The sequence below is a fragment of the Caretta caretta genome, chromosome 7, assembly GCF_965140235.1.
Source record: "Caretta caretta isolate rCarCar2 chromosome 7, rCarCar1.hap1, whole genome shotgun sequence".
In the NCBI taxonomy this organism is placed as follows: Eukaryota; Metazoa; Chordata; order Testudines; family Cheloniidae; genus Caretta; species Caretta caretta.
In genome coordinates, this window is record NC_134212.1 from 60,661,043 (window position 1) to 60,677,992 (window position 16,950).

General features: G+C 57.5%; 1 protein-coding gene and 1 long non-coding RNA gene across 2 annotated transcripts; one reads left to right on the forward strand and one right to left on the reverse strand.

Moving 5' to 3' along the window:
- Window positions 1-3,758: 3,758 nt before the first annotated feature.
- Window positions 3,759-4,584, reverse strand: LOC125640524 (uncharacterized). Its single transcript, XR_007357799.2, has 2 exons — window positions 4,519-4,584; window positions 3,759-4,279 (listed from the first exon to the last, which is right to left on the reverse strand). It is a non-coding gene; the product is annotated as an uncharacterized LOC125640524 (long non-coding RNA).
- A 284-nt stretch (window positions 4,585-4,868) lies between these two features.
- On the forward strand, window positions 4,869-16,741 carry MTG1 (mitochondrial ribosome associated GTPase 1). Its single transcript, XM_048859106.2, has 11 exons — window positions 4,869-5,001; window positions 5,588-5,652; window positions 6,904-7,008; window positions 8,613-8,693; window positions 9,735-9,791; window positions 10,507-10,597; window positions 11,203-11,264; window positions 12,305-12,401; window positions 13,128-13,209; window positions 15,091-15,203; window positions 15,845-16,741. Exons 1-11 carry the CDS (start codon window positions 4,905-4,907, stop codon window positions 15,940-15,942), a joined length of 948 nt encoding a protein of 315 aa, XP_048715063.1. The 5' UTR covers window positions 4,869-4,904; the 3' UTR covers window positions 15,943-16,741.
- Window positions 16,742-16,950: the final 209 nt, after the last annotated feature.

Sequence of the window (16,950 nt, forward strand, 5' to 3'; positions counted from 1 at the left end):
CTTCTTTGTCTGCTCCTGAGAGGAACATGGTAGCCAGGATGCTCCTGAGACAGGTGGCGTAAATGTGTGACTCACATGCCAGGCCACAAACCCCGGTCGCTCCTGAAACAGGTGGTGTAAACGTGTGACCCAAGCCCCGAACACTCCTGAGACAGCCGCTGTAAAGTTGTGACCCACAAGCCAGGTCACAAACCCCGAACACTCCTGAGACAGGCGGTGTAAATGTGTGACGCACAAGCCCCGGTGAAAGCAATGGGCAGAGTTCCGTTCTCTCCAGTGAGCCTTGACTTTAGCTCTGACCACATGTGACATTCTCACCGCTAGGGTGGGAGTCAGCCCATGGAAAAGGCCTGGTGGCCCCGTATCCAGTATGGGCCTGTGCCCAAGGTGTGGGGAAGATAGAACTGGGTGTTGTGCCCCTCAGCCTGCTCCATGGACACCAGCAGCAAGTCCAGGTAATACAGTCTGAGGGAAACCTAGGGGCAGCCACCTCTCTTGGGCCATAGCATGAGTTCTCCATTGTCTAGGACAGGGGTGACCAACCTGAGCCTGAGAAGGAGCCAGAATTTACCAATGAACATTACCGAAGAGCCACAGTAATACATCAGCAGCCCCCCATCCACTACCCCGCTTTAGCCCCCAGCACCTCCCACCCACTGGCAGCCCCACCAATCAGCACCTCCCCCTCCCTCCCCACTCCTTCCGCCCACCACAATCAGCTGTTTCACAGTGTGCAGGAGGCTCTGGTGGGGAGGAGCGAGGGCATGGCGGTCTCAGGGAAAGGGGTGGAGTGGTGGTAGGACCCGGGACAGAGCAGGGGGTTGAGCATTGAGCACCCCACAGCACACTGGAAAGATAGCATCTGTAGCTCCAGCCTCAGAGTCGGCGTCTTTGCAAGGAGCCGCATATTAACCTCTGAAGAGCCGCATGCGGCTCCGCAGCCACAGGTTGGCCACCCCCGGTCTAGGAGTTCGTTCACCCTGTCCCTGTGACTGTGCAGACAGGAGGGAGAGGAGCACTGGGCTCTTGTTGCTGGTGCCCAAAGGCCTGGAACATGCTGCTCCTGTTCAAAGCAGAGCAGTTCCTGGGGCCGAGCATCCCCTCCCTTTGCCAGCAGGAGATACCCCACGAATCTTACACACGTCCTGGAGTGTGAAAGAATAATTTGGCCTGAGCTTATCTGCTCCCTGGAAAGGGTTAGTGCCAGGTTAAACTTCCTCCAAACTCAGCTGGGCTGTTATCCACTCAAGCTGCCCAGATTTAAGCCACGTACAAGGCAGAAGCCATGGAGATGAGCTGCGGGAGCCAGGACAACAGCAGCTGAGGCTGTGGTGTACTCAGGCAGTGCTGCAGGGGTGGGAACAGCAGGGCCAATGATGATGCTAAGGTTATGGCATGGAGTGAAGGGTGGAGTTAGTAGGGGCAGACATGCAGCTGTGGGTGGAGACTCTTCTCACCCAGGAGAGCTGGTGTCCAGTGGCTTCAGTTTCCTTATCAGAAGAGGCATGGAAAGGGCAGTTTCTGCTTGTAGCCATTGGGACCCCCACAGCAACGTGACTGTGCAACGGGGGACTAGGAACACAAACACACACACACACCCAGCACTCTGCTGAGCTAGAGGAGTCAGCCCAGCCCTTGGAAGAGACAGGTGGATTTAGCACCAAAGCCCAAGGAGTTGTTGACAAGAATGGCAACGTAGGAGGCATAGGTGGTGGGGGCAGAACTGAACTACAGGAGGGGGTAGGGGCTCATTTTCTATCCTCCCAGGCTGCTGGCCTGAAGATCCTAGAGCACTGAGAGATAGCAGGGAAAGGAGGAGATTGTAGGCGTGAGGAGCGGGGAAGAGAATCCATTGGGACAATCTAGGACAAAAGGAGGGAGGCCCGCCCTGGACACTTGGCAAAAGGAAGGAGGGAGGATCTGAAATCAGCATGGGGTGGTGGTAAGGAAAGGAGCAGACAGCCTTGATGTGGGGTACTGTCCTGTCTACAATGACACTGGGAACAATTCCATTTCACAGCCATCACCCTGCTCTTGAGCCAGAAACCCTAATGCCCTTCTGTTCCCCTCCCAAAGCACCATCTGCTGGTCACACTGAACTGCCAGCTGCTGTGCAACGTCCCAAGCAGGACAGACTCGTTGGAGGATTTGCTACAGGAAGCTGCCCAGGCAGTAAATCACTGCAGAGGAGTGTCCCATCTACCGTGCTATCAGGACCAAGGTTCAGCCTGCTACGAAGACAGCCTCTGCAGCCAGCAGCCAAGCTGCTGTGAAGTGAAACTGCACCTGTTGGGGCTGGAACACAACAGACCCAGTGGGGCTGTCGCCTGTAACTTAGAAATGAGCTCAAGCAATGCCCCCCACACTCAGAGATAAAGGAGGGGGGAATGAGGTGTCAACAGCACCCCTTAGCCTTCTCCCAGCAGCCTTGGCACCACACAGAGTTGCATGTTTCAGGCAAGTACTCTGAGCCCCAGCCCTTATTCTTAGAAAACTAATACATTGCCATTCTGTCAGTTGAATAAAGTGCCACCCTCCCCTCCTTCTGCCCAACGGGAAGATAGAGACTTCTTAGACCAGAGGTTCTCACCCTGCGGGTGCAGAATGTATTCTGGGGAGCACAAGAAGCTTTAGGGGAAAAAACCCACACTTTACACATTCAGAGCTGGGCAGTCACAGAGCGGTGGCTGCTATGCGGCACTCAGAGTTGGGGGCTGTAAACTAGTACGGACACAAAGAAGGGAGGTGTGACCAAATAAGTTTGAGAACCATTTACACCGCTAATTTCAGACCTATAGCACAAGTTCAGATCTGACATGCACTTAAACCCCCGTAGACCAAGTCTGGTTAGATCTGAACACATGAAGCCCAGTGCTGTTCCCCGCTAAGCGAGTGCAAACTCTAAGAAACCTACTGTAATGAAGTGGTGAGTCACATTTCGACCCTGTGGCAATTCCCTGTCATGTGAGAGTCTATGTATTTTTTCTGGCTGGAGGAATCTTACCACATACCTCTGTACGTTCCCCTGCGTACATGGCATTGGCCACATTGAAGGAGGTCTGCATGCTGGTTATTTCATTCTTTTCACACTTCTAGCAAAAGGACAAATGTTGCCTAAAGGCAATTATTTTACTCAGCATTTCAGGAAGTGAGCAGCAAAAATGATGATAGAGGCAGCCCCAACTTCTCCAACTAAGGCTATACAATGGTTTCTGTTTCACACCGCTTCCAGTCACTCAGGGGTCTGCAAACCTCATGCAGTTTGGGCTCCTGCTATTCACACTGCTTTCTGGCAGAAGACAGTATTAAAAAAGGTTTCAGCTGCCTTGAAGTATTAGAGCCGTGGGAGAGGGAATACAGTCACCATTATTAAAAATACCTGGCCTAATGTGTTCAACAACTCTGTAGCTCAACTGGGTAGGGTGGGGGGTTGGAAGGTGAATTTTGGTAAAGCAATATCTTCTGTGGGGGAGAAGCACCAATCCAGCAAAAAGTGGATTTGATTCTGAAAACTGTAAGCTATGCAGTCAGCACAGCGTGCTCTGTTAGCGTACAAAGCACAAGAAGGCAGGACACGTGTGCAGGGGGGAGAGAGGGGATATGGCCCCTTGGGAAGGAAAGTTTCTGTGGGTGAGGGGAGAGAGTAAAGCCCCATGGTTACGGCCAGGGTCGCTGTCCTGGTGATTTGGGGATATCAGCGTGAAGGCTGGTAGAACTGGGAGCTTAGTAGCAGGAGAGAAGAGCAGGAACTCAGCAGCTTTGACCCTGGCTCTTTATTCAAAGCATCAGATGCAGCAGTATGCAGGATGTCATCTTCAAGGGGGATAGTGACACAGGTGCTCCTGGGGACGACATGGAGCCCATCTGTATCCCTGGGTGCCTGGCACACCGGGGTCTGGGACTTGCCCTCCAGATGCCGTGGCGCTGGACAGCTCTAGTACCAGTTGGTGCATGCGATCTGGTATCGCACGTCATCCAGCAGCACGGGCGTTTCCTCAGCTGGCTTGGGGGATATTGTTTCAGACGGAGTGGGGGGAGCGGCCTTGGCAGGGGGGCTTGGGCCTGGCACAGGTGGTGATGCCATGGCAGGGGGCGCCACGGGGGGAGCGGCCCTGGGAGGGGGGCTTAGGCCTGGCCCAGGGGGCGCTACCCCGGCGAGGGGAGCTGCAGGGGCTGCTGTCCCAGCGGGGGGGGATGTCCCCGGCAGGCCAGGGGCCGAGTCCGTGCTCCTTGTGCCGCACCCGGGCTGCCTCTCACGCTGCGGCTCTGCCATCGCTGCCTGGGGAGAGAGACAGAGAGAGAGTGTGCCGCGGGAGCAGCGGTCCGGACCCTGCCTTGCCCCGCTACCACCCCCGGCGCCAGCCCACCCGCAGTACTGGCCCCGGTTCCAGCCCGCCCGGCCCTGGCCGCCGGAACCGGCTGCCCTCGCCCTGCCCACCGGAAACAGCCCGTCCCCCGGTACCAGCCCGCCCGGCCCCTCCAGGTCACGGAACTGCAGCGCCCGCGCCGCCGTCTCACCTTCGGCCGCTTCCGGCAACACACGCGCAGCCACCATTGCCCCGCCCCCCGACAAAGCCCCGCCCTAATAGCGTATGCGCGCCAACCCCCCCCCACACACATACAAAGCCCCGCCCCTAACATCTGCGTCACATAGCCGGGCCCCCAATGGGGTCACACCACAGCGCGGGCCCCCAGCGTTCGGGCAGGGGCGGGGCAAGATGCGCCTATGACGGGGCGCTGATCTGGTCGTGACGTCTTGGCTCCTCCCGTTACTCCCGGCCCGGCTGAGCGGTCTGGGGGCGGGCTCTGTGAGCGGCCGGAACCGGAAGCTGGCTGGAGGGGGGGGTTGCGGCCTGCGCGCTCCGGGTCGCTCCCAGTGGCGGCTGGTGGGTTCCGGCGGCGGGATGCGGCTGGCGGCGGGCGCGCTGCGGGCCTGGCGGGAGCGCTTCGATTTCGGCGGCCGGGACGTGGCCGCCTGGTTCCCCGGGCACATGGCCAAAGGTGCGGGGCTGGGCTCCGGCGCTCTGCCCCGGGGGGCCCCGGGCCGGCTCAGGGATTTGCCACAGGAACCGTGTCATCTGCCGGCTTATTGTGACGTGGGGCTCGCTTGTTCTCCCAGCGCCCGGCGGGGGGTGGGGGAGCCGCCTCTGTGCCCGCTGCGGAGCCTGCCGCGCCCCGCCTCCGCAGCGTACGCGGGAGCCCGTCCCAGCCCCGAGCAGCGGGTTTGAGTCGTGGGGGGGGGAGACCCGATGTGATCGGTCCGCGGGGGGGTCTCGTCGCTCTCCAGGGACTAAACGTGCCCGCGGGGCGGGGCGGGGCGGGGCTTGCCGGGCTGCGGGGGGACCAGACTTGCTGCATTTCAAAGGCGGTAGCCGTGTCCTTCCCGGCTCTCGCGATATTTGGGGTCCCGCTGGAAGTCCCGGCTCCTGCAGGCGCCTTATTATGGCCAGGCAGGCTCAGGCCAGGCCTGCGGGGCATCTGCCCGGGGCCTGGCCCGAGCTGCGGGCAGCACTGGCGGGGCTGAGCCAGTCCCTTCCCCTGGCGGCCAGGCTTGGTGGGCACAGCTGACCTGGCTCCACTTCGGCAGGCCTGCGGCGGATGAAGGAGAGGCTGCGCAAGGTGGACTGCCTTATCGAGGTGCACGATGCCCGAATATCCTTCAGTGGCTGGAGCAGGTGGCCTGGCTGCAGCCCTGCCCCCTGGGCAGCACCTTGTGTAGCCCCTGGGCTGCAATGTCCTCCCAAAGCCGGTCCCCATTGCACTGCACTGCAATGTCCTCACTTCGGTCCCCACTGTCTCCCTCCCTGAAATATTTGTTCAATATCTTCATTAATGACCTGGAGGATGGCATGGACTGCACCCTCAGCAAGTTTGCAGATGACACTAAACTGGGAGGAGTAGTAGATATGCTGGAAGGTAGGGATAGGGTACAGAGGGACCTAGACAGATTAGAGGATTGGGCCAAAAGAAATCTGATGCAGTTCAACAAGGACAAGTGCAGAGTCCTGCACTTAGGACGGGAGAATCCCGTGCACCCATGCTGGGACTGAACAGCTCGGCAGCAGTTCTGCAGAAAAGGACCTAGGGATTACAGTGGACAAGAAGCTGGATATGAGTCAACAGTGTGCCCTCGTTGCCAAGAAGGCTAATGGCATTTTGGGCTGTATAAGTAGGAGTATTGCCAGCAGATCAAGGGATGTGATCATTCCCCTCTATTCAGCATTGGTGAGGCCTCATCTGGAGTACTGTGTCCAGTTTTGGGCCCCACACAAGAAGGATGTGGAAAAATTGGAAAGAGTCCAGCGGAGAGCAACAAAAATGATTAGGGGGCTGGAGCACATGACTTATGAGGAGAGGCTGAGGGAACTGGGATTGTTTAGTCTGCAGAAGAGAAGAATGAGGGGGGATTTGATAGCTGCTTCTAACTACCTGAAAGGGAGGGGGTTCCAAAGAGGATGGATCTAGACTTCTCTGTCTTACCAGATGACAGAATGAGGCATAATGGTCTCAAGTTGCAGTGGGGGAGGTTTAGGTTGGATATTAGGAAAAACTTTTTCAGTAGGAGGGTGGCGAAGCACTGGAATGGGTTACCTAGGGAGGTGGTGGAATCTCCTTCCTGTGAGGTTTTTTAGGTCAGGCTTGACAAAGCCCTGGCTGGGATGATTTGGTTGGGGCTTGGTCCTGCTTCGAGCAGGGGTTTGGACTAGATGACCTCCTGAGGTCCCTTCCAACCCTGATAGTCTATGATTCTTGCAGTGGCACGGTGTGCTGACAGGGCTGCAGGAGCCTGCCTTGTGAGTTTGAGAGGTGAGAGTTTGTTTCCGATGGGGCAGAGTTCTGCAGGCTGGGCCCTTTCCCGTCACTGTGGGTATCTCAGTTGTTTGGCTTTCTTAACGGTGGCACATCCCATTCTCGGGCCGGAACCCAGCCTTCCAGGAAGCCCTGGGAATCAGACCTCATCTGCTTGTACTGAACAAAATGGACCTGGCTGATCTGACTCACAAAGCAGTAAGAACCGAGTTTAAAGTCTTTCTCCTCCCACTCTTCACAACCATCCTCCCGTTTAATTCACTGATGCAACTTCTTGTAATCTAAAGTAAATGTTTGGGCTGAGGCCAGGTCTACATTGCAATCGTACAGTGGTATAACTATGTGGCTCAGGCATGAAAAATCCACACCCTGAGCAACACAGTCATACAGACCTAACCCCCTTTGCACACAGCTCTATGTCGATAGGAGGGCTTCTCCCGTTGGTTTAGCTAGTGCGCCTCACAGCGGTGGGTTAGTTATGCCGGTGGGAGAAGCTCCCCTGTTTGCATAGTAGCGTCTTCACTAAAGCGCTGCAGCGTTTTAAGTATAGACCTGCCCTGATGGTACTAACCACATGGCACCTCCGAGCAGGGCAGCAGGTTTTCTGGAGTTATCATAGGCAATGCCCATCAGTTACAAGGAGCCTTGTGCAGTTGTATTTCCTGTTATCACAGGAGAATTGGGGTTTCTATTGAGAGCGTGGTCCGGTCAAGCTGCTGGCAGGGGAGGCCCTGGCACCAGTCCACGGGTCCATGGATCCGTTGTATAAATGCAGATGGAATCTATAGGCCAAATGTGTTAACAGAACCCAACGTTAAACAGTGTTAAACAAGGTTCAGAGTTTGGTATACAGAGGCCTCAGCTTAGTGCCATGGCAAATACACCATGAAACATTCTTTTAATAAAGATCCAGAAGAAAAGAAAAAATAGTTGAAGTGTTTGAAATTGGGAGGTATTAAGTATGGCTTTCAGTTCATCAACATCAACGTGTCAAACAGGCCACGTCTTTACAGGGCCTGAGCCAGCTGCAGCTCTTTACAGAGACCGTCCAGCTAGGGGCCCCCAGCCACACAGTGGGTGCAGTGTGGGAGATAGGTTCCCCATGGGCGTCTCCTTCACCCAGCTGGCAGTAATCCCCACTGGTGGTACCTGGCTGTTCAGTGACCTGTGTGGGGCATCCTTGCTGCTGGCTTGATCTGCCACTAGCTCCATGTTTGAACCATCCCTTTGCACACTGTCTTCTCGGCAGTCTAGCAGTGAGGCTAAGGCCAGAGAGCTGCCCTCCGGGCCAGGGTAGCAGCACCATGGGGCTGGGGTCCTTGTGTGGCAGAGGCAGTGGAATTGTCATTGTTGTCATATACCCCTTGTCCTCACTTGGCTGAACGATCCTGGATTCAGCCTGCAGTCTCCATTGTAGATAGCATGGCCATGTAACGCTCCCTGGTCCTCACCGCATCCCTGTGAGCTATGGTGTGTTGGCTGAGTGTTGTCATCCCCATTCTACTGATAGAGAAAGGGAGGCATAGAGCAGGGGGGGCACCCACAGGAGCCTGTCTGCTTTTCTGAGCTGGCCAGCATTCATGGTTTCCAGACAGGTAGTGGGGAGCTGAACAGATGTTTGTGTTTTAGCATTGTGTCTTCTCTGCAAATGGTAACTCAGAGCAGATGGCTACAGCACACTTCACCCCAGTTAGCTCCAGCCTGAGCAACCTCACCGTCATTTTGCCCTGTGTGACTGGGGGAAGTGGTCACCGTGGGCCACTGCATTCTCTAACATGGAAATCTCTCTCATTTCTTGCTAGAGAATTCTGACGCGCTTGGAGCAGGAAGGGCTCAAAAACATCCTCTTCACAAACTGCGTGAAAGATGAAAATGTCAAGAAGGTAACAGCCCCTGTCTCTTCTAACAGCAATTCCTTTCGGTGTGTGTCCGCTCTACAATGTGACTGCTTGGAGCTGAGGGCAAGCTGCGCTGCGCTCAGCTGTTCAGCGCCCCGGGCGCCTCAGTGAGATCAGGTCCCATTAGTGACTGCCCTACGTTTTTACTACAGGATTCCGCTTTAGCTGATGCCACCTCGGAATTGTTGGCTTCAGATCTAAGAGCCCAGCTTGAATCTCTCAGCCCAGGGGAGTTTGTGGTGCTGGCAATTAGAAAGAGCATCTCTTTACTCGTACATTGAGTGCACCTTCCCCTGGGCTTGCTGAGAGACCACTAGGCAGCACTGCCTGCTGGCATCAGTACAGCGTGCTTTTCTGAGCAGTGCCCTAGTGGTGGGCATGGCCGTTGCAGTACATGCAGAAGTAGGATCTGAGCACTCGTACCAGGGACATCGGGGTCAAGGTTTGATTCTTTTAAATGTTGTTAAAATGACACTAATGCTCATGCAGCCACATCTGTGGCCAAACGCTTCTCTCAGACCTGCAGGGGAGTCCTCAGCTCCCATATTCTGCCCTGCCAGTGGAAGATCTGTGCATGCAGAAGGAGCTCGGTATCAGTTGGCATCCACCCTTTGGAGGGCAGAGGAGAGTCTGCCTTTTATGTGGAACAAAACCACCCAAGTGTGAACATCCCCTGCTTTGCATGCATTAAAGCTGTGCATTAGTTGTTCTCTGAACACACCTGGAAGTGAAAGCTGGCTAGGAAGGGCTCACCCCACTGTGTCTCTGTCCATCCTGTTAGCACCTTCATTTGGAAGCAGTTGCCACTTAAATTTGTGTTAAAGTACAGGCTAGCTGCAGAGAAGTCCCTGGATTTCCCACTAGCTGGTGAGTTGCAGCAGGAGACATGCCTGTCCTGCCAGTGAATTCTGCCTGGCTTCTCATATCAGCACTGTGCTAGCTAGGGAGTCTAACGGCAGGTTACTACCCTCTCAGGACAAAGCCACCAGTGCTTTGCTTAACATCTGTCTTTGTATTGCCTTGCAGGTCATCCCTCTCATCACGGATCTGGTCAGCAGCAGCCAGCGCTACCAGAGAGCTGAGGTCAGCTAACAGGCCAGAGTGAGAATGGGGCAAGTGTGCGAGTGAGACCCCCACACTGCTGCCCAGTTCCCCACATGGGCAAAGGGCTTGTCCAGCTGAACACACCACCTGCATGCACATTAGACGTGTAGATGGCACCTGAAGAGGTCCTGGTTCTCAGTGCTGAGCGCCCTCCGTCCCCACGGGAGCCAGCGGGAGTTACAGTGCTCTGATGGCTGCAGGGCCCCCAGCATACACTCAGCTCCTGGGGCTCAGTCTTGCTCCTAGTTACGCGAGAGTCAGTGCTGAGCAGCTGACTCCAGTGGAGTGAATCTGGTTTTCCACGGTCTGAGTGGGAGAAGAGTCTGGCTTCTCTCTTCAGATGGAAACATTCCACTGGTGGCCTGGGCTTCCAGCTGGTCTCTCCGAGGCTGCGCTGAAGCCAGGAGTGTAATGAACTGTGCGAGCCTCCATTCCCTGGCATGTCTGGTTTATGACTTTCCTGGTTTCCATGCAGATCCAAATTAATCTGCCTTGACACTTCCATACTCGTGTTGTTAGCTCTGCCCTGCCTGGTGTGTGGAGGGGGCCGGCTGAACGGGACGGGGAGCCTGGTGTGGTGCCAGCTGGCAGATCTGGGGCCTGGCTGGGTGGGACGGGGAGCCTGGCGCGGTGCTGCCTGGCATTGCTGCCGAGGGAGGGGGCGTCTCATCCATCTCCGTTTCTGTTGTTCCAGAACGTGGAGTACTGCATCATGGTGATTGGGGTGCCCAATGTGGGGAAATCCTCCCTTATCAACTCCATGCGCAGGCTGCATCTCAGAAAGGGTACTTCCTTGTGTGCCTTTCCATTGCGCCCCTCGGTTCGGGGGGAGAACACCCCCTGCCTGTGGGTCACAAATCCCTGGAGGGCTGGGGGCTTTGAGGTGGCCTTAGGGCGGGTTCATCAGACCTCCTAGTGGTTCAACCCTCTCCTGCAGGGAACTGGCTCTCCCAGCTGCTGAACTGGCCCTGCAGGCTGCATCTTTTCCCTGGCTGTTCAGTGACCCAAGCTGAGCAGGGCTGGGCTCAGCCAGTGTTTAGCTGGGAGGCCCCGGAGGCAGCAGGGGGAGCTGGGCCCTTGTTCCCCTCTCTGCAGCTGCTCTGCCGTTGCTGTGAAGTTCGATGAGGGATGCAGAGGGGCTGGCAGAGCTCCCTTAGGAGCAGCAAGAGAGAAACCAGGGAGTTCTCTGGGGAACAGGTGCTGGCTGAACGGGGCCTCAGTCCCATGAGGCACACCAATCAGGGGGATGGCTGGGAGACCTCTTGGGTATGCACAGGGCCCACCCCTGCACCGTGAGGCCAGTGGCAAAGCTCCGTCACTGCCCTGGGAGCAGGCCAGGCCAGAGTGAGCCTTCCTTCTCCAGCTGACTGGGCCTCTCCTTTTCCTGAAGGGAAAGCGTCCCCCGTGGGTGGCGAGCCGGGGATCACCAAGGCCGTGCTTACCAGAATCCAGGTACTATCCTTGGGAGCTGTGCCCCTGAGCATGGCCGGCCGGGGCGCTGTACTGGCCATGGGCAGAGGTGTGTGCGCTTGCATTGTGTAGCTAGTGTGTGCACAGTGCGAGGGGCTGCGTGAGGCCAGTAGCCATTCAGTTGAAATGGTCAGAAGGTGGCCGGGTTAAGAGACCCCTGGGACAACACAACGTTGGTAGCTTTCAAAGTAACCGTGGGGCACTGCCTGGTTGTGTTCTCCGGGCAAGGCCTCCCGGTCGCTCCATAGTGCTAGAGTATGGGGCTGGGTCCCAGGGACTGCTTGGCCAGGTCCCCAGGGCTGTAATGAAGTGCATGCCAGGATCTGTAGTCTCTGCAAACTGCACTGCTGGTAAAGGTCACCTTTAAAGGAAGTGACCCTAGGTTCGGGCCCCCTCTTAACTGGCTCTAGAAGACCTGCTGGCATCAGGAGGGAGGCGATGTTTATGCAGACTGTCTGACGATTGGGGCCCTTCCTGCAGCCCCAGGGGTGTTGGGGGAGAGCACTCTAAGGATTCAGCATCCCACCCATTTGGATAAGGGCTGGGAGCTCCGAACCCACCTCCATTCATCCCCCCCAGCAGAGCCAAAGCGCCAGGACCCCACACCTGGTGCGGAACCCTCCTGGGCCTCTTTGCCTGCCAGGACAGGTCCTGGACAGTGCCAGCCCAGTGTGGTTCTTTGCGGGTGACCCGGGTAGGAGGGGGCTGGGCTCTGCCCTGCTTTGTGCTTTGCTTTGGCCCTTGGGCTGCTGGCAGGTTGCTGGAGGGACCCTCTGGGGCGGAGCTGGGGTGCCTGGTTATCATGGGCCATTTCCAGTGCCAGTGTTTGTGCTCCACAGAGTCTCTTCCCTGGGCTGGTGGAGCACAGAGTCGTCGTGCCGTTCCCAAGCCAGCTGGTGGGGGGAGTCGGCTTGGAAGTGCCAATGTCCCCTCCGTTCGTGCCGGTGCTGTTCAGAGTGCTGCTTTGGACTCTGCTCTCCGACCCGTATGGCCTCATAACACGCCTGCTTCCGCCTGTCTAGGTCTCCGAGAGGCCCCTTATGTACCTGCTGGACACGCCTGGAGTGCTGGCTCCGAGAATAGAGAGCGTGGAGACGGGCATGAAGCTGGCCCTGTGCGGTGAGAAGGGCTTTGGAGCTGCAGCTGCTTCTGGCCAGGGCCTGTCCTGACTCGGCTGGGGCTGAGAGAGGAATCCCCGGAACTCATGATCGCGGGCACGGTGTGGGGGAGGGAGGCACGCTCCACCCAGGCAGCAGGGAGCTGTGGAGGCAGCGCGGGCCCTCACTTGGGACATGTTGTTGTTGTTGTTGGGTGCTTGGGCCAGAGCCACTGCCTGTCCCCTACCCTGAGGAGCCCAGCTCGGGACAGGCTGCTGCTCCCAGCTGTCTGGAGGAGGGAGCATCACCCAGCGCATGTGCTCCAGCCCAGCTGTCTGCCCTGGCCCTCTCCCCCGCCTGGCCATACTGACTGTGAGCTGCAGCTGGTGAACATCCAGATCAGCTGCTGGGGCTCTCGCCCGGGGCTTGAGGGGGGCACTGTGGGCTCTAGAGCTCAGTAGGAATGGCCCATCTCCCCACCCTGGGGAGTTCTTACTAGGCCAGTGGCTGCCTCCATACTGTGCCTGGCGCTGTGGGCTGGAGCCTGGCTGTGCCCAGGGTGGCCCCGCGGGAGCAGCGCCTTGGAGGTGCCCTGTGCACACAGTCTCGGGTTGGCCAAGCCGGCCCCTGAGCCCTGGAGCCCTGTGGGAGAGGGGTCAAGGCACAGCTCCCAGGCCAGTGCAGAGGGGCTGTCTCTTGGCCTCTGCCCTGCATGGATGGCACTCAGGCTTTGCTCTGTCTCTTATAGGGGCCATCCGGGACCACCTGGTGGGCGAGGACATCATGGCCGACTACCTGCTGTACACTCTGAACAAGCAGCAGCAGTTCAGGTGAGCACTTCCTGAGCACCTGGCTGCTGTGGGGTCATGGGGTGGAGCTGGCTGGGCTCATGCATTGAGACCCTGGTTGTGGGGGCTGGCTCCTGCCCATGTCTCCCCAGTGCCACCTCTCAGCTCTTGCTTGGAGTCTGCTCTTGTGCACACCGTTGGCAGGGAAGCTCCTGCAGCGGGGGCACTCCTTGCCAGAGCGGGGGGTCTGTCCGCTCCTGATGTGAGCCTGGCTGGCGGTGCCCCCGCACTGAGCTGCCAGGAGGGGCTGTAGGAGATGGAGTGGTGCCCAGAACGTGTCATATGCAGAGTGTCACGCTGCATGACTTTGAGGGCCAACCTCAGGGCAGACTGCCAAAAGCAGGACGACACCCCAGGCTGGTAATATGGTCTCTAATTAGATTGCACCAACCCAGTAACAAGTGTGAACTGAAGAACTAGAACAACCTTACTGTGGAGTCACAGACAGTCCCCTTGGGCTCTCCGGTCTGTCTTGCCACCCAGGCAAGCTGGACTTCATGAAGGCTGGTTGCTCTACATCAAATATCACACAAGATTTGGGTTGCTGCTAGTCCCGTTTGTACCTCAGATCTCACGCCAAAGACAACACTTGTAGCCAAGCCTATGGTAAACTAACAAATGATGCATTAATTAGGAAAAGAAATGCTAGAGCTCTTAGAAGGTTAAAGCAGGCAACCGTATAGACACACATGATGTGTGCCTATGGTTTTTAAAGGTGACAGAGCTGTAGTGATCTGTCAGCACAGAATGTTTAACCCAGGTTGACCCTGCGGATCTCTGCTTCTGTTTTGTGGCTCCGGTCCTGGGAGAGTCAAATGAGATGCACGTTTTTCTCGTTCGCTATTTTTATTTCCTTTGTGGCCTCTTTATGGGTGTGGAAGGGACAATCAACAAAGTCTTTGTATTGTGATGTTCCACAATGGCTCATTTAGTTTTGATAGCCCTGCCTTCTGGGCAGGAGATATCCCTCCTGCAAGGCTCACCATTCCAGAGCGCAAACAGTTTACGGTTACAAAGCAAAAGCTTATTTATCTTAGATCATGTAATAAAGATATTACAAGTGTGATTGATATGAGCAGCAACTTTCAGACATTTCATAAAAGTCTAAGTTCAGTACCCACCTTAGCCGTACTGACGCACAGAGGAAACAGACCTTGTTTCCAGCAGTGAATTTGTCTGTGCTTGGCTGAGGCCTAAAGCCTTGGCAAGAGCTGGTACCTGTTGAACAAAATGCAGCTCTTGTCCCAGAATCAGCTGAAGCTCTGCTGTACTTTGCTGGTGCCTTCAGTGCTCTCTTCTGGCCGCTGGGAGGCCCAGCGCTCATGGTGTGAAAGGGACAGCCAGCCTCCTTGACAGCGGATCTGCAGGGACTTCTGGGTGGCTTTGCCAGTGAAGGCTCCTGCCTAGAAAGGGCAGGTATCAGCCCTGCTGCCCCACGCCAGAGCAGCAAGGTGTTCACTGCCTGAGGCCCGAGTAGCCAGCCAGCGCTGGCAGCCGCCCTTGTAGAGTGGCAGCTGGGGACACCGCACAGGTAGGAATGTGCAGAAATCCCTGCGGTCTCTAGGAGGTGGTGATAGAGCTGCTCGGGTGACTGATGGGGCCGAAAGGAGCCCGGAGGGACATGGGGCCTGTCTTCTATGCGGCTGGCTGGTCAGCCGGGGCATGGAGGGTGCTGGCCGTACCCCAGAGCAGGCACTGCATGCATTGCAGCCACACCATCCCTCTGCACGCTCCAGAGCACCCTGAGCGCTGTGGCCCCTGGGTGAGGTGCTCTGCACAAGGAAAGCTGCCCTTTGCCCTGACCTGGCTGGTGCTTCTGCCCCTGCCCTTTGGTGCTAACCCGCTCTCGCTGCCCTGGCACAGCTACGTGGAGCGCTATGGGCTGGGGGAGCCCAGTGATGACATCGAGAGCGTGCTCAAGCGGGTGGCACTGAACCTGGGCAAGAAGCACAAAGTGAAGGTGCTCACAGGGACAGGTGAGTGCCCCTGCAGGCCTGGGACCCCGTGGGGGGACGGGTGAGAGCCAGCTGGGGGTGGGGTGGGATGGACAGTTGTGTGCCCCCCCATGCTGGGCAGAGAGCCTGGCGGGAGGTGGCTGAGTGCTGTGCCCATGCCACCTGGAGATTCCAAGGGGGGAGGGGGGGACAAGGGAGCCCCCTAGCTGGGTGGGTGGGGGAGAGAAGGGGAATGCCCCACCCACTGCTGGCTGGAGGTGCTGGGGGAGTGCCCCAGCCTGAAGGTGCGCGGGGTGGGGTAGGAGGGCCCCAGCTGCTGCCGACTACAGATCCTCTGTTCAGCGTGATCGCCTCAAGAGGTGTGGCCAGGGCGTGGGACTGGCACGAGGATGGGCAGTGGGGGCTGGCAGGAGTTGCCCGTTGGGGCGATGGAGTCTGGTGACTGTGGGTGGGGAGAGGGAAGATCTCTGAGCCCTGGTGTGTTGTGGGGGAGCCTCTTGTGTCCTTTGCATGGAGCCAGGGCCGTGCAGTGCCCAGGGACCAGCCAGAGCTAGCTCCTTTCCCTCCCCTCCCTCTTGGCCTGCTTTTGGGGCAGTGTCTGTACAGTCTGGACCCCATCGAGGGGCTGGGCCATGAGCTACAGCCTTTGCCTTCTCTTGCAGGGGACGTGAACGTGATTGCGCCCGACTATCCTGCAGCCGCCTATGAGCTCCTGCGCACCTTCCGCAAGGGGGAGCTGGGCCAGGTGCTGTTGGACTGAGCCCTGCCCAGCCCCCACGCCTGGCTCGGGCTCAGCGGGAGGATGGACCCACCTGCCAGTGCAGGGCACTCGGAGACCTGCCAGTGGGTTCAGCCATTGCCTTGTCCCCTTAGTGCTGCCCACCGAGGGCTGAGAGTGCCTGGCCTCAGGGCGAGCCGCCATCCTCTTGGCCAGGTTGATCATGGCATGGGGGTGGCTCACAGGCAAAGCGGGATGTGGCCGTGCCCAGGCTGTTTCCCTCCTCCTGCCCCATGCACATGCAGCTCTGGGGTTGGTGTGACCAGGAGAGCAGCCCTCATGTGGGTCTGTGTTTGGCTTCCCAGCCAGGGCCCCTGTCATTGCTTGGGTGGGCTCTGTCTGCCCGTCATCCCCAGAGATGACGTGCTATGAACAGACCCTAGCCCATGGACTCCCCCATCCTCTGTCGGGGGCAGGGAGGTCTTGGGGCAGTTCAGGGCCCTGCCTTTCCCCGGCATAGGTTCATGTTCCTTTGGGCTGTTGCCCCCGTGGGCAGAGCCAGCCTCTGTGTTTCCTGGAAGAACAGATCACCAGGGACCCTTTAAAGAGACATGCTCCTGCTGTGTCCAGGCAAATCCTCGTCTGCTCTGTCACTGCCGCAGTACTGGCAGCCCACTGCTCTCCAGTGCCAGCAAGCCCCAGGTGCTGGGCCTGGTCCCTGAGGGCAGGTACAGCGTGTGGTGGCAGCTTAGTTTAAAATAAAAACTGGGGCACATGTAATGAAATCCAAGCCCTCTGCTGCTGGGATTTATTGGCCATTAAATTCAGTTCCACCTTGTCACCACATTGGTATTTATTAACACACCACTGCGTTGCTGGCATTCTCAGAGGCTGGCACTGGGGGCAAGCATGTGAGCTGGATGTTTGTGCTGCAGTGATCTGTGGGGGGAGCTAAGTGTTGTGATGTAAATTGTCTTCAGGTTTCAGATACAACCCGAGGGGCAGCAGCAGCACCCCTCTCTCAAAGCGAGGCGCTCAGGCTCTCTGCAC